Source organism: Amphibalanus amphitrite, unplaced genomic scaffold (genome assembly GCF_019059575.1).
Source record: "Amphibalanus amphitrite isolate SeventyFive unplaced genomic scaffold, NRLGWU_Aamphi_draft 000987F_arrow, whole genome shotgun sequence".
NCBI lineage: Eukaryota > Metazoa > Arthropoda > Thecostraca > Balanomorpha > Balanidae > Amphibalanus > Amphibalanus amphitrite.
In genome coordinates this window covers 60,302-82,727 of record NW_024882481.1, presented here as the reverse complement: position 1 = coordinate 82,727, position 22,426 = coordinate 60,302, and the positions used below count along the sequence as shown (strand labels likewise).

The following is a 22,426-nucleotide window of genomic DNA, read 5'->3' as shown; positions in this document are numbered from 1 at the left end:
GAATACGCGGGTGTCGTCGAATTAATCGGCTGTGTACTGTCAGCAGGGACCGATGGACAGGCAGGCAGGCCACCATTCACAACAGCTCGGCAGAGGCCCCCCGACCGAGGAGACATCTGGTGGCCGGCGCTGAAAGGAGGCCAGCCAGGCAGCAGCCGACCGCTCCCCGCCGACACGCAGCGCGTTTTTCAGCGGCGCACGGCTGCGCCGTACAATGGGGACCCTGACGAGCCGCGATGAAGGCACTAATTACCCTCATACGCCAACAAAATAAAAAGGTGTGGCGTTCGGCCTTCGCCGCGAATCGAGTGCTTTTTCCGGGCGGCAATTGTTCCGTCGTCTTATCTCAGCATCTCCGCGGCTCTCGCATCATCTCACGAGAACCGTCCGGCTTAATCTTTACGACCCATCAACAAGCATCTCCGTTTTTACCTGCAACCAGATAGCCATCGGCAGGCACGAGCGAGCAGGAGAGACCCGGCTCGGTATTCGGTCGTCTCGTCTTCCCACAGACCTGGACCGGCCGGCCGAAGAGCCAGCGCGGACCGGACAGCTCGTTTGGACCCAGCGCGGACCCCGCTCGGGGCTCGCTCAGACGCGCCAGGCAAATAAACAGCGCCGGACAGGTATTCCTTTCACCGCTGCTGCCAGCCAAACACGCGTCGCGCCCGTCGCTGTCGCGTCGGCTCATATTTTCGGTCTGTCACTGAGCATGTGACAAAAAACGACGACGAAGAAAAACGCCGACGCTCTGCCACTGGAAATATCGAGTCGGAAGTGAAGTCGGCGGCGCGGGGTCGCTGGGGGCTCGTGGATGCTGCCCGGGTCGTCAGCCGAACTGCGGAGGGTGGTTCGGATGAGGTCGGTATCCGGTCAGTGGTCGGTAGCCGTCCCGCGGCTTCACGACAAGGCGGTGGCCGGCGGCAGCGCCAAGCGATACCCCCTGATATGCAAACGAGAGGTGGTCGGTCGTTCATTGCACGGTGACAAGATAAAATAATTGAGCTGACAGCGGCAGGAGGAACTGCCGGCTCGGTTTTCAGCCGCGTGGGACGGCCTCCGCGCGGCCAAGGCCCTAAAACGCGCGGCGAGGTGCGGCGGACAGCGAGAGAAGAGGCAACTCCCAGTGTACTCCCTCCTCCTCGAATCCAGGACCGGACACATACCTCCCTCCAAAGCGGGGACGTATGAGTCAACAGCGCTCCGCTCTCACGGCTCTTTAGCATCTCGTCACTTGCTGATCGGATCACCGTCGCCACAGCGTCGTCCGCCGGCCGGATGACGAGTCGTCGTCACCGAATCACCAGGCGACACGGGACAGCGTCCTCTGCAACAGGGACCCGCCGAGCGCGCCGCCTCCGCCGCAGAGAGCGCCACGTCCGCCGCAAACGCCACTCTCACGTTAGTCATGCGATGGCGGCGGCGATAGCGGCGGCGGACACAGAGCCGGTCACAGGGCAGTCGGTTCTCGCCCGGCCTGAGTTACCGACCTGCGGGGACACAGCGTCCCCACAGGCGAGACAGCCATAAAAACGGCGTGCGCGCGCCGCCGGCACAGATAGGGTTACACCTTTTTCGGCATCGTGCACGGCGGAACGGTCCGGTCAGAGCCCGGTAAAAAGTGTACGGCCTCGGCGATTAATGTTCGCTGGAGGGGCGCCTCGCGCGGCCGACGGACGGACACCCACCGACCCGGAGGGCCGTGGGACTGTGCCGCGGTGCCCGGACTCATACATCAGCTCACCGACGGACGGCCGACACAGACACGGGAACGGACATCGTGCCCGGTCGGCGGGTCTGTCCGGCTGCCTGGGAGGGCCGGTCGCCGCGCCCGGCCGATCCAGGACGCATTCTAGCACGTGCACGCCGTTCGTAATTGTCTGGTACTCTATATGGAGCTACAAGCCGCAAACACATGTCGGCTGATGCGGCCGCGCTGGAGGGCCGAGCCTGCCATCGCGGCCGGCCCGGTGCACAGTGATAAATACCAACCAGTATTAGGGCCATTACTGGCCGGGACGACTGGCATTGTAGTGCTGGAAGCCTCCAGTGCCTCCGGCGATACCGACAGGAATTAGCCCGCATTAAAAAGGAGCTCCATTTTCCGTCTGGCCGATGAGGTGCGCCACAATGAGGATCATGTCATCACAAATAGTGCAAATCATCAATCTGCAGCGGCCGGAGCCGAAGGGCGATTTTGGTGCAGCTCGCTGCCGGCGCTGAGCCTTGCCGACAGCCACCGTTCGCGCCGGCTCGTTGCCATTTCGACAATTAGCAGTGACTGGATAGATTCTGAATAATTGCAACAACACCGGCCGGCGCGCACGATGTAACCGTTCGACATCCATCACTAGCGGGGTGTTGTGGTCAGCGCAGAGCTGAGTGGCCGCGCAACGACGTGCAGCCAGACCCGCCGAGCGAAATTAGCCGTGAAAAGCGCCGACGAGCAGCACAACAGCCGCGGCCTGCGCGACCGAGCACGCCAAATAAACAGCGCCAGCCGACCAAATTAAAACGGCGATTAAACGTCGCACGGCGCAGACAACGAAAACAGCGGGCCGTAACATCATCTCGTAAACAGCGCCAGAGCCAGACACAGAAACATTTCTCGTTCCGCTTCACATTTTTCTACAATAACACGACCAAAAGTCAATACGCCATAAATCGCGTCACGCCGGGCGACATTTCGCCGGGCGACGCGGCGACGTCAACAAAAAATAACTCATCCTCGCGCCGGCTGGCGGCCGCCGCGCGCCGGGACGCGCTCTGTCTGCTGGGTACGATTAATGGCCAACCGGGACCGGGGCAGAAATGCAGCGCACAGGCGCCATTGTTGCGCGCTGCATAGGGCCGTCAGTGGTCGGCCCCCCGCCACCTCCCCGCCGGCCGTGAGCCGTGTGCGGGCTGTGGGTACTGGGCAGCGGCCGGCCGGTGATAGCGCCTCACCGCTCGCTGCAGTCGCCACCGCCGCTGCTGCACCGACCAGCAGGAATGCCACCGCCGCCGCCCGGCCGCGCCATGTTAAATGCATGCTGGCATGCATAACCTGCGCCTGAGCCGCCGCCGTGGGGTTGGCGAGGAGACAGCGGAGCTCGCGGTCTACAGTGAGGCTACGTTCACATAGAGAGACAGGGCCGATAGGATGGGGAGCGAGCGGCAAAGGCGACCGGCCGTCACCCCATCACCGCCCGGCCCGCCGGCCAGCCGGCCGGGAAAATTACTCTATCGCGCCATCTCGACCGGCGGCAGTGCCAAATAAGCGGCACTTGGGCGCTGATAAAACGCGACCGACCGTCACAACAGGGTCGGTTGGCGAGTGATGGGCGACCTTCCCAGCCGGCGGACGATCGCCGCGCGGTCCCGCTCTACCCGCCTCTCCGGGGCGCTGCCACTCTGCCCTAGCTCGCCCAAAGGTGTGCCCGGCGAGGGCGCTACCCGGCGAGCGCGGTGGGCAACCAGACAACTCCGACAGCCGCCCGCCGGCCGCAATTTGCAACAACGAGCGGCCGGGGCGCGCCGGCTGTGAGTTGCGAGACGGCGAGGCCGGCGCGGCGCGGAGAGAGAGAGCGGCCGCGCCGCCGCAGAAACAGGCCGGTCGTCAGCGGCCGCGGCCGCCGCGCTGAGTTGTGCGCCGCGCGCTGCAGCCTGCCAGCGGGCGGCGGCGAGCGGCCGCCCCACGGCTCGCCGGAGGGCATCCGGGCCGAGTGAGAATCCCGCCGCGGGTCCGTGAGTCCGTCCCGACCCTCGGACCACCGCAGGACAGTCACCTGCGCCGGTCGGTCACATCATCGCCCGGCGGCGAGTCGCTCGGGCGACACCTGCGCGACTGATGACTCGCCTGATGACTCTGCTGATGACCCCGGCTGATGACTCTGCCCGATGCCTCGCGGGCCCGCCCCGGACGACAATGACTCCGTTAGTCGGCCGCCGGCGCTCTCCGGGTTTACGATCATGAGAGCAGCGGCGACCTTTGGCTGTTACGGTATTGTTTTTACCGCCGTCGGCAGGCGGCGTCCCCAATGTGCCCGGATGGAGTCTTCCGTCGCCGGTGGCGGTCCACGTCGGGTCAGATCAGGTCAGAACACCTACCGCGCTGCCCGCCCGGCGGACGGCGGATGTGAGCTCTCTCCGAGCGGCCTCCGGGATCTCAGAACATCCCACTTGTCACACATGATCTTATACGGCCAATCTGGTCGGCTAAGTGCCGGTTCTCAGGGCAGGGCATCATTTCGTTGCCAGCTCTCGCAGCAGTTTGGCTCTCACCCTGTGCCCCGAGGCGAGCGATCTTCCTCTCGCAGGCTCGGGCAGCGGTTCCTCGCGCGCTCGGACGCCACACCGAGCCTCCTCACCGGATTAGCCGCTCTCCGTTGCGAGTTTCAATAACGCGTTGAGTTCAGGCGTGAGACAGAAGTAATTTGCATAGCCGGAGGGTAGAGGCGATCGAAGCCGGCCCGCGGTATCCCGAGCGCAGGCCTCCCGGGCCGTGGGATAGTACCAGCTCTGCCGAATGACCTGGCCACTCGCCATAGCCGGCCACATAATGCCAGTTGACATGAACGGTGCTTTTTGCCGGGTGTGGCAAAAAGCAATATAATGGCTTTAATATCCCGGCGAGTCGTCCATGTGGAAAAACGTGCCGGCCACTCGGCCGCGCCATCCATCGCAGCGGCCGTTTAATTAGAAGTTATTAATACGTGGCGCGTTTAATGCCAGCCGAGTATGTTCGTAAATACACCCTTTCGGATGTGTCGTGCCCGAGGAACATTCGTTGCCGGCCCGACAGGGGAAGCTTTGTACCGCGGCTGTATCGCCGAGCGGCTGCATTAATAATCCACACTTGATGGCACGCAACCGGGCTGGGCCGGGACGTGTATACAACCACGCAGCTTCTATTGGGAGCTGCTGTACGAGCGTTACGTATACGCAGCGTTAGAGACAGCGGCAGCCGCGGTCCACCCCCGACGTGTCTAGCGTGCTGCATTATTTCCACCGACGGAAGACTCTCCCATCGTAAAGCACGGCAGGACACGGTGCCGGCTTCCACCAGCCGAACGGGGCGACCCTGCGGCGGGACCGGGCGCGGGCCAGGCCGCCTTTCCCAGCCGTCCCGGGCCGGATTCCAGGCCGCCGCATGCCCGCACGCCAGCCGGCGCTCATAAAACATGAGACACTTCACATTTCACGTGACAATTCGGGTCAGTGGTGGCCGGTAGCCGGCGGCGGCGCGGCCTCTGATGGCCACAGATGACTCGCTCGGTCTGACCAGTAACCTCAGGTCACTGACGGCGACCCGTACGACCGTCGAGCCACTCCGTGCTCCGCGCAGCACCGTTAAAACGGCACAATAATGCGGCGGCGCCCCGCGAGCCGAGCGGCTGCTGGAGCTGAAAAACTGCTCGCCGCGGCTATTTTCACGGCTCTGGCGCGGCGCGGCGGCACCCGGCCGTGTCGGTTCTACGAGCCGCCCCTCCGGCGACGCTATCCGACCCCACCGTGTCAAACAGCCCGACGGAGGGGCTGCCGAGGGCCCGCGACGCCGGCAGCGCAGGGGCGAGATTCTGTGACGTCGAGCCACGCCGTGTGTCAAATCGATGGGAATAATTACGAGCGCGGAACGCAGCGACCGAAATAGTCGCACAAATGATGCCTTTGCGCCGATAATGCGTCACCACAGTCTGCGCTCTTGCTCGTGTAATAAGGTGTATTGGTGGGAGCCAGGAAAAACCGACCGCCGTATGGCTTCGGGAAATGGGATACGACCCCGGATAATTACGAGCGCGGAACGCAGCGACCGAAATAGTCGCACAAATGATGCCTTTGCGCCGATAATGCGTCACCACAGTCTGCGCTCTTGCTCGTGTAATAAGGTGTATTGGTGGGAGCCAGGAAAAACCGACCGCCGTATGGCTTCGGGAAATGGGATACGACCCCGGATAATTGCGAATGCAAACCCAATAGGATCTGGCGAATGAGTAGCGACCGCTCGCTGGCGCTGATTGTGTGGGGCATGGGGACGGCCATCGCCGCCCCACCGCTACCACAGCCGCCGCCGCCGCGGGCCGAGCCGAGGTGCGCAGAGGTCGTCGGCGCTGACCGCAGGTCAGGACGCGCTAATTAATGTTGACGATTTCCTATCATTAGGCGTGGCGAGCGGCCGCCGGCGCGGCGATCGTGGTCGTTCGGCGGCGCCGGAGGTGCGGCTAACGGTGCCGGCCGGCCGGCGATCCGGCGAGCGGGCAGCACCGGGCGCAGCCGGCCGGTCCTGCCACATTGAGACGTGGAGCTGGCCGTCCGGGCGGCGATCGGCGCGGCTGCCGCCGAGTCGCGCCGGCTGTAATAAATGGACCGTAATGGCTGCCGTGAGCCCCGGACGGCCCGAGCGCCGCCGCCGGCGCACAAAAACGATCCCAAATCGGTACGGCAGCGGCTTCCGTGCCGACCTCGACCGGCCCCTGAGGACGGTCAGTCCACTGAGGATTATCCGCCCCGATACAGAGCACGGTGGCCGTCCGCGTCCCGTCGGCCCCGCCCTTACGCTCCCCGCTGCTCCCAGACCACCGTACTCGCAGTCGCCCGTCCGACCGACCCACCGCCTCCACGGAAACATGAGCTATGTAAGAGGGTGGCCGGGCGCGCGGGAGACCGATCGACAGCGTCGGGGGAGACTGGCCCACGCCGCGCCGACAGCGCTGTAAACACGCACAAAAACGGCCGCCCTGTTGCGCTCATTGCGGTATCCCGTGCGGCAGCTGTCCTTGGGCAGCCGATGACCGATCGGACGGTGGGCGGGCCGGACGTAGCGCCGCGCGCGAGGCCCCGCCGAGGGCGAGCTGAACTCACCTGCGTGTGTTGATGACAGATGAAGCAGAAGAAGGCACAAGGCCGACGTTAGCCAACGCATCGCGCCGACTCGTCTCGGCATCGTCTGTAACAGAGAGACAAAACGATTATTAGCATCCATAAAACACGAAAAATCCCCCTCCGCGTCGACGCCAAACTCGTGTCGACACGACCCGTTGTGTAAAGCCGACGGAGCCGACTCTCATAGTTCACGGGTTCATCTCCTCAGGGTCAGCTTTCTAGTCGAGTAATTTACGGCGGTGCCGCGCCGTCTAATGGATATTTTGCTCCACGTCTACGATTCGAAAATGTTAATTAAATGGAGTAATACGGGGTTAATGGGTCGCTTTGCCTGTTGAATCAATTGCGTGTCGAACGCGGCGCGGAGAGGGCGGTTCCGACGGCCGGGTGCCGCGGGCACACGGGCCAGTTTCACCCACATATGGTGCTGTGGCGGCGGGAGCGAATGGAGAGCAGCCATCGGCCGTCGATACGGCGGCGAACAATAGAGCGCCGCCAGACGCCGCGGTGTCGGCACACACACGCCACCACCGAGTATCGGAAACCGCCTAATCTCGCGCCACCAGCCGTTTATGAAAACGGCAAACACTCGCCCCGACGGCGGCCGAGGAGCGGCGGCGGCGGCGGCGGCCGAGATGTTTATACAGTGCGGAAGGTGCGTCGGCACCAGATGTGGCCGCCTGATACGGCGCCGCCGCCTCTGCCGAGTTATTTCCTTCCCAGTGGCACCAGACGCGCCTCAGAGAGCAGCGGCAGACGGCCGAGGGAGGCGCGACGGTAGCTGCGGAAATCCGGCCCGGCGGCAGCCGCCACAGACGGATGGCGGGGGCGGGGGCGGGGGCGGCCGGCGCTGCCGCCGCACGATAAGGAGCGCCTGTTTGTCAGAGGGCGGCGGCAGCCTTCACCCTCGCCCGCGTCACTGGCGTCACCCGTCACCCGTCACGGGCGTCACGCGTAGTGACGCGCGGGGCGACGGAGCGAACAGTGACCTCGCCCCGAGGGCGTCATGCAGCTTTCAGATGGGTAATTGGCCGCTAATGACAGCCCGAGGTGCGACAATCACGGCCTCTGGCCCGCCGCAAATACACACCGCCACCAAAACAAAATCACCGCGCCGCCGCCGGCACCGCCCGACCGAGGCCATTGTGGCGCAGCGGCCGTCATTGTGGCGAGACGGCGGCATTTGCGGCGCGGTGACGATAGTTGTGTCCTGCGGCGGGCTGACAGGACAGGACAGTCACCAGAGGTTGGGTCTGGCACATATAGAGGCAGCGGCACCTGGCATGGCACCCACCCGTCCCGGTCCCATCCATTCGCCGTCCCCCGGCCGGCCGGGGTCCGCCGGCGCGCGGGGAGCCACTGGGAAAATATCAGAAAATACCGGCAGCGATCGATCATGGTTGGCAGCCGGGGCGGCGGGGTGACGGCGCGGCCCGACCGGCTGTCGACCCCGCTGGCCGCCAGTGACGGCCGGCGCCACAACAGCCTCTGCCGGCGCCGACACGGCACTCTCCGGTCGTCGCACAAAGACCGGGGTGGACGGCTCTGAGGGAGTGGGGCGGGTGGACAGCCGGCCGTGTTGGCACCTCGTGAGGACGGCACGGGGACGCCCCGCCCGCCGCCCGCCGCTCGGCTACCCGGGGCGCCGCGATAGGTGGTAAAACAGCGCATTCCCGCATACATCCCCGGGATCGATGGGACGCGCAGGTATGCTGAAATGCGGAGCGTGACTTCAAGTGAATGAACGCAGCTCGAGCGGCCCGGTCTGCCCGACTCCGCTCCTGACTCGGCAGAGAGCCGACACAGGTCGTGGCGTGCGGCAAAACCACCTTCGTCGCCGGCCGCGTTCAACAGAACCTCGATTTTCCGATCGTGCTCGATCCCTGTTGACTGGCTGAGCACGTTTCGCCGATGGAGCCAATCAGCCACTGAAGAGTTCTCAATCGGCGAGCGACCCGACCGCTGAGCGGAGAACCATCCTCCCCTGCTCCGCACCGGCCGGGCTGTTTGCGTCAATATCATCCGGCCGGAGAAAGCCAAAACGGCACGGGACGTCACAATCGTGATGGAGCGGCCACCTTTCGGTGCGTGGGAGCGTCGATTTCAATTAGCGTCGTCGGACCCGACGCGCAGGCCGGGCGATGGATGGGCGGCGCCGAGGGCCGCCGGCGGGGGTCCGGTCAGCGCGCGGCGCGCGGAGAGAGCCGTGACGAAGCCGCGGCCGTGGGGCGCCGGCCCGGCACGCAGCAGCAACCCCTGTTGGAGCTGGGGCGACGCTCGGCGTCACGCGTCAGAGGCAGACCTCCCGAGGAGCGAGGGCGGCTGCACGGAGAGAGCAGAGAACGCAAGGAGAGACAGAGAGGGAGAGAGGCTCACGTGTCCCTGTCCAACGCCGCCAGATGATGCTACTTGGAACCGGCAGGGATGCGGGTCTTCCCAAGAACAATGATCGCTTTGTTCATTGAGCAGAGTGGCATGCTGGAAGGTCATTGGTTAGATATTGGGTCAGGGTAATACGTGGGGTTGGAACTGGGGCCACACAGGAAGCTCTCTTCTCTTCAGATATTTGCGAACTATTCAGATCAGTGGTTAGCCGAAATTACATAGTTAGGGGACAGGGAGTCAGAGCTGAGTCATTTGGCCTCCGATGAATGTGTGTAATATTTACACGGCAGCTGTGCACTATTTATTATATGTACGTCTGTTCCGGTGGCGACTCCCACGCCGCCGCCTGTATAATTCAGGCGGCGCGGGCGGCACCCTCCGCGGACCCGCGGACCGACGCGGGGCCGGCCGACGGGCCCGTCACCTCGTCGATCACGACGCAGACCCGGCGCTATGGGTCGACGGGCAGCGGCGCGGCAACGGGGCGCAGGCGGGCCGCCGTCGGAACGTTTAATTGGACCCCAGATGGATGGCGGCTCGTCGGCCGGCACCGGCAGGCGTCGCTTTCAAAACACACCGAGCGTGCCGGCGCGGGGCGACCGTGGTTGCACACACTCCGCCGACCAGCGTAATTAAAACACCTTTCTCCTAACGACTCAAAAAGCGTAATTACAAGCCTTGAGCTTAATTGAGCAGATGATTTTATTGCAGACGGTGGACTTTCCCGGGCCGGAGATGGTCTCTGAGGGCCCGTTTTCTGAGCCGTCGGCAGTGACATGGGAGCTCGGCGGGGTGCCATGCCGGCCGGGCTGTTTATCCAGTTCACCTCACCAGAAGCGAGCGGGCTGTTTACCGCCCCGGGGAGGTCTGCGCCGACCACCGTGCTCTCACACACACAGTCAAACAGAGCGGGACAAGGAGCCTCAGTCGGAGTCGGAGTAGCGGGCAGAGTCAGAGTCGGCAGAGAGCGGCCATGAGAGGGACGGCTGACCGTTTACCGGCCGAGGACAGGCGCGGACGGGTTGGAGGGGTATCATGTCTCGCCTGCTCGTCGAGACGACCAGGTGATGGGGTAACATGTCCGAGCGGCCGGACAAATGGGCCCGTATCGGCGCATCGCTCTCCCACCTGTCGGTTTTTATCGAGCCGGGCTGGGTTTCATGGTCGCCCCGGCCGGCCGGATACCCAGTCGATACCATCTGTCCAGAGAAACTGAGAATAGCCGCTAATAGTCCGGACACGACCGGGCCAGCCGGCTGCCGCTGACGGCCGAGAGTCGAACCGAGTCGAGCGGAGTCGACCGGGTCGCGCCGAGAGGCTGGACCGCCGGGCGGAGCACCCTGTTCCGGAAAGCTAGCGGTGTCTGCAGCGGCCGATCGGCCCAACGCGCCGCACGAAGCAATCACAACTCGACAAACGGCCGGCCGAGGCCTCGCCGTGACCACTTACATCGTGAAAATGATTTCATTGTGATGCAGAGTGGCCGCGCGGCGGCCGGCGCCGGCGGCTCCATCGGATGGGCGCCGCAATAGCCGCTCTGCGCCGCGTCGGTCACACCCGGCGCTGACAGCACGGCGCAGCGCAGACAAACGCGCCGCACCTAATCAGCCGACAAACTCGATCTGCAGATTGCTGATTCGCGGACGGCCGGCGATCGACGCCCCAAAGTTCAGTAATCATTTCGGAGAACGGCTGGCTCTCTGACCCGGCCGGCCGAGCGGCCGATCCGGGTCGGGTCGGGGCCGTGCGTCGAGCCGCGCAGCCAATGCTGAATGTGATTGATGCACCCACCCGCTACACCGTGACGGCCGCCGCCGAGCGATCGGTAAATTTCCATGTCACAACTGGAAACGAGCCCATTTGTCTGTGGCGACGCGTCGTTTGTTTACCGGAACGAAAGTTTGAGGATGTCATCCTGCAGCGCGGCGTCAGTCGGAGGTAAATACGACCGTCAGCAGCGGAGTCTGCAGGGTGCTGAGCTGCAGGGTGGCTGAGCTGCTCCTCTGCTGCAGCCACCGGACGTCAGCGCTCTCAGTCTGCAGCCGTCATGGCCGGCGCCGCCCAGCCTCTTCAGAAACTGGGCCGGCTCGGTCATGGCGCGGCGTGTCACTGAGACTCCGACCGCCGGTCGTCACGCCGCGGGGAGGCCGGAGGAGGCGCGGAGGTCGCGCCGTCAGCGGCACTCCCGGAGCCCCGGCCGGCGCCGTCCGTCACCCCTCGCCACCCATAGACCGCCACCAGCGTCCGGCGGCATTCCGATTCAAGGCGCCGCCGCAAAAAGGCGCCGCTCGCACAAAAACCGCGCTATCCGGCCGGCGAGCAGGGACAAAAGGCCGCCCCGTGACGTGATAGAGGCCAGTTAGCGGCACCGGCGACGACCCGGACTCGCCAGTGACACGGCCCGGGTAGCCTCTGCACAGGTGCGCGGCTCTCGGAGGCTATCCGTCATCGGCGCCCGCGGCGCCGATCGGGAGACGCGCCTGTGCTTCAGTCCGACTGGCCCGGCCATCTCGCCATCTGGAGCTGTCCGGCGCGACTAATTACGGGTCGATCTAGCCGCGATACGAGTCCGAGTCATTAGACGCGTCCCTGCTCCGAGCAAACGCTCAGCGCGTGCCTCCGCCCCCGACCGTGTCGGCCGGGCGGGGCGCGTCTGGTGCCTGTCGGAAGTCAGCCATTGACGCTGTTGACGGCCCCACTGGGCGCCCGATCGGCCGCCGCTGTCTGTCAGCCGAGATTTGGTGACGTCAGACCGGCGCTGTGTTATGGGCCGCGTACTGCCACTCGGCGCTGTTTTATTTATGTGCCGTGTTTGAGTCGGTTACCATGGCGTCGTCAGAAGACACTGACGAATGGCGAACACAATGAAGTGAGGCGTGCCGCCGCGCCTCTCAAACGCTCAGAATTCGAACAAGAGTCTCGCGTGAGGAGAAAAGGAGTTTCACTAAGTCCAAAATGGCTGCAGCAGCCTCGCTCTGGGTGGGGCACTCCCCACCATATGCCATGGTCCTCAAGCCGAGGCCAGCGAAGGCCAGCGGCGACCGACCCAGTGAGAACAGACCGGCTGGCCCGGCACCGGATAGCCGCTCCTCGGCCGTCCAGCGACGGGACGAGCCGGCCCGTTTTTACAGCCCTCTCGCCGAGAGGATCACGTGACGGGTGGTAAAAACGCCACGGAGCCAGCCATGCCGGTCACGTGGTGCGGCCGGGGTTCGCCAGGGTGGCGGCCGGTGACGGTCGGGCCCCCAGCGTCACGCTTCTCCGACCATCAGTCAGCTGTCGGTCGGTGATCGGTCTGCTGACTGTGACAGTGACGGTGACTGTCGGATGACAGACCGATGACTGTGTAATGACGGACCGATACCGACTGCACGGCTGACCAGAACTGCTGCCGGTCGGCGGACAAAGTGGCGCCGGACTGACCGGGGAGGGAAGAGGGTGAGAGGGGAGAGAGGGACAACTGCAGGGGTGAGAGGGGCGTGTCGCCGGCCGCCAGATGACGCCGGCGCCGCTAATGCCTCGCCGTAATCACCGGCCTGGTAATGGAGCGGCGAGCCGGGCCCATACCGGCCTTCCGCCGCCGCCAGATATCAAAACAATCCACCCCGCCCGGTGTCCGCCGGCGGCCGGTCCGGCGGCCGGGCGGCTCACAGACCCGTACTCGGTTCTCACGGTTGGACCAGCCCGACCGGACCGGACCAGACCGGACCGATTAGGTACTGATGACGTCTCACCGCGCTCGGCGCGACTCGGACCAGACTTGATTGTTGCTGGGGACCGCCAGTGTCGCCCTGCTGTGATTTCCAGCTCGGTCGTCGGCCGCGCGTGGCCAGTGCGGCCGCTTTGTTCTGCAGCAGTGCCTCTCGGAGCGGCGTGCGAATCAATACGTCACCTGGGCGGCGCGCACATACCTACACCGGAACGCTGTTAGTGTAATGTAATTACCCGCCTCGGCGGCCGGCGGCCGGCCGGCGCGCAGAGCGACTATCGGTGTTCGCCTCGCGGCGGCGATGCGCGCGCGAAAACACCGTCATTACAGTGTATCACCTTTCGTCGTCGCCGTCGTCGCTGCCGTCGGCGGCGGCGTGGCGCTGATGGGGAGTCCACTGGGTACAAATCACGCGAGCGGTCCGAAAACAGGCCGGATCAAAGGGAGCGTGCCGCGCCGTCCGGCGACTCCGATCTGCAGTGACCATTTGCTGCGGGTGCCGGCAGCAAACAGGACGCGCAGGATCGATGGCGACGCCGCTGTGGGCACGGCGGAGACGGTAACCAAATGGACCGCGCAGCGCCGCATCACCGCACACGGCGAATAGAAAACAGCGCTCCGGCAGCGCGGACGGCGCCGGCCACCAGTCACGATCGGCATGCCAAACAGCACGAGGGGGCTGACGACAGCCCCCCCCCCCCCCGATGTTCGGAGGTGCGCCTCCCAAGCGAGGTGTTCGTTTTGCCTGGCCGTCTCCGCCTAGGTGTTCGATATCAGCTCGGACAGAATACATTTCCATAATCCGACTGTTATTCCGGGTTCAGTTTCAGATGTCGTTTGTTCACCGACACAGCCGTCAAACGTGCCTAAAAAATGACGTTTCAATAAGCGCTTATCGCTGGTATGGGCTTCTCCGTATTTGTTTAAAGATTGCGACTTAATTCTAGCTCATCCATAAATCAATCCCGGCGGGCTTTGGCGAATTATCTCGGGCGATATTGGCTGAGCAAATTCATAAATTTGGACCACAGATGCCCGGCTAAGCCGCAGCCCATTCGGCAGCTCGTAAAGAAGGCCGTCGCTCGAGCGGAGAATCTCACGCCCGTCCTGCCGAGAATATCGTCGCTGCCGACAGCGGCGGCGGCGGGGCCGACGGGGGCTGTCCGGTCGGCCGTCGAGGGCCGCATCGCTGACGACACCAGCAGTCGCTCAACAGGCGGAAGCGGTCGCGGCGCCGCGGAGGGCCGGTTCGATGCTGACTGGACGAACGGAGGGTCGGTCACGTGGCCACCGGCGTCGACATGGTTCGACGGTAATCGAGTCAAGTGGAGCGCTCCAAGTGGGGTGATGTTCTGGCAGACTCGTGGGGTACAGCAGGGGTACGGTAGTGTGCGGCAGGGTACGACACAGCCACCAATCGGCGGTCCACATCGCACGACGCCGCCAGACACGCCGGAAACATGTCCTGGTCGCCGAAGAGTTCTGGGTCACGGTGGGTCACGGGTCAAAATAGACAGCAGCCCACGGAAGCAGGGTCACGGGACCGTCGGCTCCGGCTCCCACGGAGAATCAGCGCACACGGAGAGGCTGATGATCGACCCGGAACTACAAACTACCATCAGTACCGGGCTGGGCCGCGGTCCCACACCGCCAGCCCGAGCCTGACCCGGGCCGACAAAACCTAGCTCATTGTTCGACACACTGATGCTCGCGGAACGTTCGGCTCGAACAAAAAGACCACCTCTAGACAGCACCTCCAGTCGAACTCGGCACCGCCTGTCCGAAACGTCGCCACACAGGAGGGGAGTTTTTGCGCCCCTCAGTTCGTCAGCCAGCCGGTTTCGCGGAGCCCCGAGACAGATTGCATTTGTGCCGGATTTTCTAGGTGCCAGCAAACTTGCGAAAGTGCCGAAGTTTTCCGAGTGCGCGCGTGTAAGTGAGCGGAAACAGCGGGCGGTGGACGTGGCGGCTCGCTCCGCCGGCGAGCCCTCCAAACACAGGCTTCTTCAGTTGCGCGCGTGAGCGTCCAAGTTCAAACAAACAATCGTCGTCGGCTCTGGCTGTTGATACACCCGGACCGCCCGTAAATCGGCCGTGCGTTCGACGCGCTCTCCGACTAACAGTCGGCGGTCTCAGCGCGCTCTGCTCAGCGGCAGCTCGGAATTCTCGCCACCCTCTACATAAACAGTGGCTGGGGGAGGTGATATCACCCGGCCCGTGTCAGACGCAGTCGGCAGAGGCGTCACCGCCAGCCGCCGGGGGTCATACCTCAGCGTTACAGTCGACACCCGAGACCGGTATTGGTGGCCGACTAACTAGCGACCGGCGATCGCCATCACAGCAATTAACACGTGACGTGAGTCGCGAGCGGCGACCTCCGTCCCGCTGGGACACAGGGCGGCACGCGGGGCACGGTGCGGCAATGTCACCCCCCCCCCCCCCTACCGTCTGGGTGACAAGAGAGCATGGCGGTCGGGGGCGTCGGCGCCGGGCGATCATCGAATTAACACGTCTCTTCGGCCGGCCGGGTGACATCAACTGCCGTGCTGCGAGGTCGGTGTCGCTGCTGCAGACGAGAACGAGCTGATTGTCGCCATCTCCTACGACCTCGGTTTGCAGCGGCCGTATAGACGGAGGCGGGATGCCGCGGAGCCGTCGGAGCCTGCGGCGGGTCCGCTCTCCAGTGTAGGTTTGATGCGGGCCGGGACGAGCGGACTTCTCTCAGCTGTCTAGCCGCTCTTCAGTCCGGTCTTATAGTGCGCCGGCTGGGATTAACGAGCGCGCACGGCCGGCTTCTGTGCCACTCTCGGCCCGTGTTGAGAACGCTCCAAACGCAGGCTCGCAGTCCGAGCCGCCCCCGCGCCGCTCGGTAAGCCGATGACAGGCTCTCCTGTCGAGCTCAGCTGGCGAGCCAGCCAGTCGAAACACGCGCGATCCCGTGAGCCCCGAGATTCCACAGATCCGGTCCCGATTGAGCGACCTAGTCGACACAGAACTCCAGCGGTGAATCAGCTCTGCGGATACAACTTGTCATCAGCTGCCATTTCCGACTGCATAGTGTCCAGTCACGGTCGGCTTTTGGGCTTAGCTGGTGGGACGCTCGGCGTCACCTCCGCGCCGGGCGCTGAGACGTGCTCGGAGTACGGACGTGCCGGCCGGACCTTTGTCGGAGGGCTGGCCGCCGACCTGGGGTCGCGCCGCCGGTGCCGTGCGTGAGCTGATGGTGGGAACGGACCGAGCGGCGGCCGCTGAGCGCACCAGTCACGGCACCGTCAGTAGCAGGAGACACGGACTGAGAGGCCGGTCACCGGCGCGGCGGGTCACCGGGTCACGCTGTCGGTGCGGGAGCTGTGATTACGGACTCTCCGTCCAGCTGACGCGGCCTATTACGGCGTCATGTTCTGCGCCGGTGCCAGGAGTTGGAGGGCAGAGGGACGGAGGAGAGGAGAGAGGGAGAACGGGGACAGCCGGGCTGGAATGCGGTCCGTCATGGGACGGCCGCTCTCGCCGGTCTCGGATCACCAGTGGCAGCTGCGGTCTTCGACTGAGGGGCCCGAGAGGCTCTGACGCGCAGTGACACTGGCACCGCAGATAAAAACCCAGCAGTCACGGCTCAACAAATTGACATGGACGCTGAGCGGCGGGCGTATGGCCGTCACCGTTTTTGTCCCCCTTCGAGACACAGCCGTATCGTCGTCAAATCTCATCTGGGACAACGCGCCGAGTCAGGAGGCACGCACCGCCTGCCGCCGCGCCGGGCCGGAGAGGCGCTGCGTCAGCCGACACTTTTATGTTCAGCTTTAATTGGCGGCTGGTATGGAAGCTGATAATTAAAGCTGGCGATGGTCGCCCGATAGAGCGCCGGCGGCCGGCGGACGAGGCATGCGGGGACCAGGAGAGCGCCTGCCCTCTCTCATCTACCGTCGCGACTCACTGACACCGGCAGATATCATCGGGTGTCATATTTTCTGGGCTGTCTCCGGCCGGCCGCGGGCGACACGGGCGGCTGGAGACCGGACAGGGTCCCCTCCCCGTCCCCTCGCCTGGACGGACGGCACGGGAGGCGGTCCCCAGTCTCACCACCGACACGCGGCACGATGAGAGGAGTCGGAGTTTTATGGCGGCTCCCCATAAATCAACTCACGGTGGAGTCTAATGAAATGAGCGATAACACTGCGGTGAGTGGGGTGCGGAGGCCATGCGGCCATTCCACTCCGAGCGGCTGGTGATCGTACCCTGCCGCCGCTCCACCAGCCCCCTGTTTTGACCATCAAATCGCCACCGGTGCGCCATCAATGGAGCGCTCATTAGCCGGCAGCTGGGTCGTGCCGTGTCGGCGCCGAGCGCAGTGACACTGTCAGCCCACATAGACCGATAATCAGTCAGCTGCGGCGCCGTGTTTGACTGCGCCACCATTGCCGCCGAGCCGATGGTGATTGTCCACCAGGCTGATTGCCAGATTAAGCCTTCACGTGGCGATAACGGCGCCGCTTCAATGGCGTCCCATCGCGGCCATTCAGAGGTCGAGAGGTAGCCGCCGCCTGCCGGAGTCATTACCGGGAGGCCATTCACGCAGGCGACCCTCCGCCTCAGTCCGTCCCATTGTCCGCGGCCATTAGCGGGTCGTTCAGGTGACCTCCCCTCAGCTCGGACCAGTCCATCACCAGTGCACTGCCGGCACTTACTACCGGACGATACTACCTCACACGCAAGGGGAGGCTGCATCGGATGGAGTCGTGAGTACAAATTGGTCTGCGGCACTGAGGGCGCACGGGGCGGAGATATATTATTATCGCCACTGCATAAATCCGCCGTCCGTTTGCAGTCCAGCGGCCAAATTACACCGTTCGCTAGCTATTATCGCGTCGGACGCATGTGTACGGCCGACCGGCGACCGCTCGTAAACAATGCCCTCCGACTGCAGGCGCAGGTCGAGAGCTGCCCGGACCACTGGTCGTGTCTGCCAGTCGCTATCTCAGCGATCGGAGACCGCTCTCGCCGAGAAGCTGCTCTGATGACCCCGACCTCACCCCGGGGCCGCCCACAGCGGCCCGAGGAAGCCCTTCCTCCGGCGAATGCGTTCACGGACCACTATCGGGTCTGTTTCCCGACATGCGGCGCTGCACAGGAAACTGCAGGGGTCGCTTTCCGCCCATGACGTGACCCACTGACGCAGGCGCTCAACCGAACGACCCTGGCCGAGAGGAAGCCAGTGGTCTGATAGGCAGCAGTCTCCACGTCCGCTTGCTCAAAAACTGCGGTAAGATAGCCGCGCTGCTGCTGCTGGTGCAGGCAGACTGCGGGGGTGGTCGCCGTCCGTCGTCAGACGACCGGAAGGTGCTTCCTCCCGGCTGTATCTCCAGATCCGGTGAGGCGTGAAGACCGTGTCGCCCGTCCAGAGCCGAGCGGGCCCCCGGTTTGTCCCAGACCGCCGGGTGGCCTCCGCTACCCTGCGTGTTTCTGCATGGGAGGAGAGTTCAAACAAACCGGCGGGCCGTCCCCTCAGAGCCTCCCTGCGCACTCAGCCGGTGCTAACGGCGGGATTAGCCGCTATTTTGCGAACAGAAACAACCTGGACGCACCGGCGGTACCTTCAAAGCAGTCATGGACAGTTAATTAAAGATTTGGCGTCTGGAATTAGCCGCTGCGCGCGCCCCCTGCAGCGGGGTCGTCCCTCCGGAGCGGCGCGGCGGGGCGATCCTCCGCCGGAGGGTCGCTCGGGCCGTCCCGGACAGCCCGGTGCGACCGCCCGACTGGAATTAAACCGACCAAATACACCACATTGCCCAGGGCCGCTGCCAAACAGCTGTCCTCGGCGGCGGACGCACTGCGCCGGGATGAAAATATCAGCCGTCTATAAAGGGTGGGCCGCTAATCGCCGTGTCCGGCCGGGTCGGCAGATGGCCGCCACAGAGGCCGACAAATGCGCCGATCCAAACCCATTCTTCATAGCCGAGGTAATGGACCGTAATGAGAGAGGGCAGGGTGGCACTCAGGCGCATGACATAAACAGCGGCTGGCGGCGCCGGTCGTGCACGCTCGTGTGCACGGGCCGTGCCCGTGCAGCGCACGGAGGGGACACGGCGCGGACACTGTTTGCGACCGAGCGGTACACGGACCGCCGTCGGATTAAACCATTCGGTCGCCGTACCGGCCGCCATTTGAAAGTCAAAGAACATCGGGCATGAATATTTGAATCGGGAGCAGTTCAAAGTGGTCTCCGATTATGGAGATGCGGCGGTGGCGGTGGCGGCGCACACGCACCCGGCTATTACCGGCTGCGGCAGGTTGTCATTGCTTCCGCGCGCCGCGGCCGCCCCGACCGGCCGCCGGCCAACGCGGCCGTTACACCGCACTACCTGACCCCACCCAGCCTGACCGACCCTGTGTCTCCCCGAGCTACGAGCCCAGTCAGCCAGAGCAGATGGCTGAAAAAGGTCACCATCGTATCTCCGACTCCACCGGTGGCCCGGTAGCGAGTTTCCTAAGTGTGGAACTATTCATACCGTCGCCCGTTCGAGTGATGTCATCACTCGGCGCTGGCGGCTAGGTGCATGGATTGGCGGGTCCTTAAGTTGGCGAAGAGGCGGAGCCAGTTATCCTGCGTAAATATTTAGTCAGTCTTAATTTTAGCGAGTTCCCTAGCTAGAGAAAAAGTAACTTGTTCTACGTGAATATATAACCGGTGTTATTTCAGTTATCGTTCGTGCATTCGCCCACCTTGGAAGCATATCTCCTACGAGGTGCTTGAGTTTTGACGGTGTGGTTTGTGCACTGAGTTTCGCTTCAGCATTGAGCAAATGTCTTCAGTATTACGTTGGGCATATTTACGTCTGGACAACGAGTTGCGGGGAAAAGTGCTGATTTTGCCGCAGTTTTAGGAGCCGGTTATTAGGCTGGATTTTCGGGTTACTTTTTCGTTCTGATTCCTGTATTTCATGGTGTTTGGCTTTTTAATATTTAAGTTCTTTCAGAGAAATATTAATTGCCTTACAGATTTTGTGAAAATGTTTCAGTTTTTATGAGCCGACCGCTAGAGTCCTAAAACAATACATCAGCACTACAATTATTGTAAACAAACAAATGGAGCACCACTTCGCTCCGTTCTTCTCCGTTCCAAGGTCCGCTATCTGATGGGTTTCGAACTCTTGTATGTCGTTTTGTTGTAAGTTTTGAATCTCTTGTGACTTAATTATATCATATTAAAGAAGCATGTTGACTGAAAACCATCCCAAGTTGATGTATACAGGAGGCTAAGAGTCCTGAGTTGTGAGTCCTGAGTAATATCAGGTTGAAGTTAGGAAATGTTGGTAGATAAACGCAAGTTGATCTGGCTCACCTATCAGCAAGAAAAAGTAAAATTGAAAGAGCTTATTGGCCGAAAACAAGCTATAATATTGCAGGAGATCAATACTGAAGAACACGCGCAGTACCTATCAAGCCAGAAAATGTTGGCTGATGAACGTGTATTGATGTATTGGTATGAATATTGAAATATTACTTACAGGCTACAGCAGCAAGATCAATGATTGCTAGTTGCCAATTGAAAAAATCTAGAATGAACAAACCCGGGCAGCTTAACTTTGCTATGCAGATGGTAATGTCAATGTGCATTACTCAGTGTCTGGCAAATGAAACATGCGATCATTCTATTGCTACTGGAAGAGAAAGCTTGGATCACTAAATCAGCTTTATAATGTTTAATTTGATGTTCATCATTACTTTGCATTTCTTGAAAAAGGATTTCAGTAAAATTGTCAATGTGACAATCCATGCATGATGCAACGATGTGATCATATCATGTGTTCTGTGATGGTGATTATTGGTCTAATATACAAAAGCAAAGCTGTCAGCATTTCTTTCTGTGGATGGCCAGAAGGGACTCAGAACTTGAGAAGTATTAGTTTTCTTCACATGGCTGGGATAAAAAGTACTGCCAGGGTAATCTTCCAGAAAGAAACTTCTTTATTTTGACTTGGTATGAGATGTAGGCACAAGTAGGTATAGGTGCTCAGTACCTATAGTTTAGTAGTTATGTAGGTTTAGTTGGGTTAGCATATTAGGTCATGTTAGTTTTTTTTTTAATTTGCCAAGTGTTCATAAAAATGTGACCTGATCAATTCATACCTGACTAACCTGACCTAACCTCAATCATCACACTTATTTGCAACTTACCCAAAACCTGCATAGCATTAGCACCCAGTAATAGGTACTAGGTACTCACCCTAACTCAATCTTACCTGCTAACCTTCAACTTGATAACAGTTCGCTCACCTTGCCAAACCACATCCAGGGAAACAGCCAAATGAGGAACTGGCTCATTGGGTGGCTGTTGTGAGTCTGTGCATTTTAAGTGTTTCTTCTCTGAAGCTGCTCTGCACTGCTGTATGCCATGTTAGATGCTCAGAAAAATGTGGGAAATGATAACTAAGCTAGTTTAGTGCTTTGTTCATGCTTGAGACATCAACAGGTACAAATCCTGCGGGAGTACAGCTATGAGCTAGGTGAGTATGTTATTTGAATATGCTGTTTGACTGTATTAAATATACAAACAATCACAGGGTCACAGTTATATTCAATCTCCGCATAAACATACAACAAAGCGCCCATAGCCTCACTCCGAGCACACAACAAATAACTTAAGCCTTTGCAAGCACAAAAATGCTTTGATTTACAGGATAGGTATACAATATATCCTCTGTCCTTGGGGATCTTGCTGCAAAGTTTGAGTTGAAGTAAGATGACTAAACTTCAGGTATGATTAATTTTTTCTTCTTAGCCACTGATTATGTACGAGAAAGACTAAATGCTTGGTTGATCAACGCCTTAACAATTTAATGATCCATCTTCAATTCGACATGAAGGCACAAAGAAAATAGCTCCCACTTCTCTCTCCTCTTGGAATACACAAAGCAAAATATTTAATAACTTCTTTTTCTTAGTGGAGGGACATGGACAAGAGCAATTATCATAGCTCAAGCTTCCCTTCAAGTTAACCTCTGGCAGTTGGCACTGATCACACGGACACCTTTGATCCAAGAAAAAATTGAAATGTGTAAATCTGTCTAGTCAATCATGGAAGGAACGGATGAACTTGAGGTCAATATGATATTTTGTGATATACATCATCTTCACCTTGAAACTTTTTTGCAGGTTTGCTTCATATTTTGTAACAAACGCGCAAAAACTGCAATAAAATAGCACTATATGCTTCTGGACAAAATACAATGAATGTAAAAACTTAGCTCTGATGGTATTCATTCTCGGCCAAAATCTAATTACAAAATATTTTTATGGTAAGAACTAAATTTCGGCTAAAAACAACGCACGGTTTAAAAAAGAATCATTCCAATGACGGTCCATTATTGCGGTCCTGAAATCGCCACTATTTCCGGCCTCTCCAACGCAACTCGTTGTCCAGACGTAAATATGCCAGTATTACGGCTGGTGATTCGGCCTATCGGCGTTGAA

General features: G+C 61.0%; 1 protein-coding gene across 8 annotated transcripts in view; it reads right to left on the bottom strand.

The window, feature by feature from the left end:
• Positions 1-22,426, bottom strand: part of LOC122368894 (adhesion G protein-coupled receptor L1-like) — a 57,776-nt gene that overhangs the window by 31,979 nt on the left and 3,371 nt on the right. For all 8 annotated transcript variants that reach the window (XM_043343214.1, XM_043343212.1, XM_043343208.1 and 5 more), the window contains exon 2: positions 6,841-6,925. In XM_043343214.1, the coding sequence (XP_043199149.1) occupies positions 6,841-6,922 (82 nt within the window). In that variant the 5' untranslated portion in view covers positions 6,923-6,925. The remainder of the gene's footprint in view (positions 1-6,840; positions 6,926-22,426) is intronic.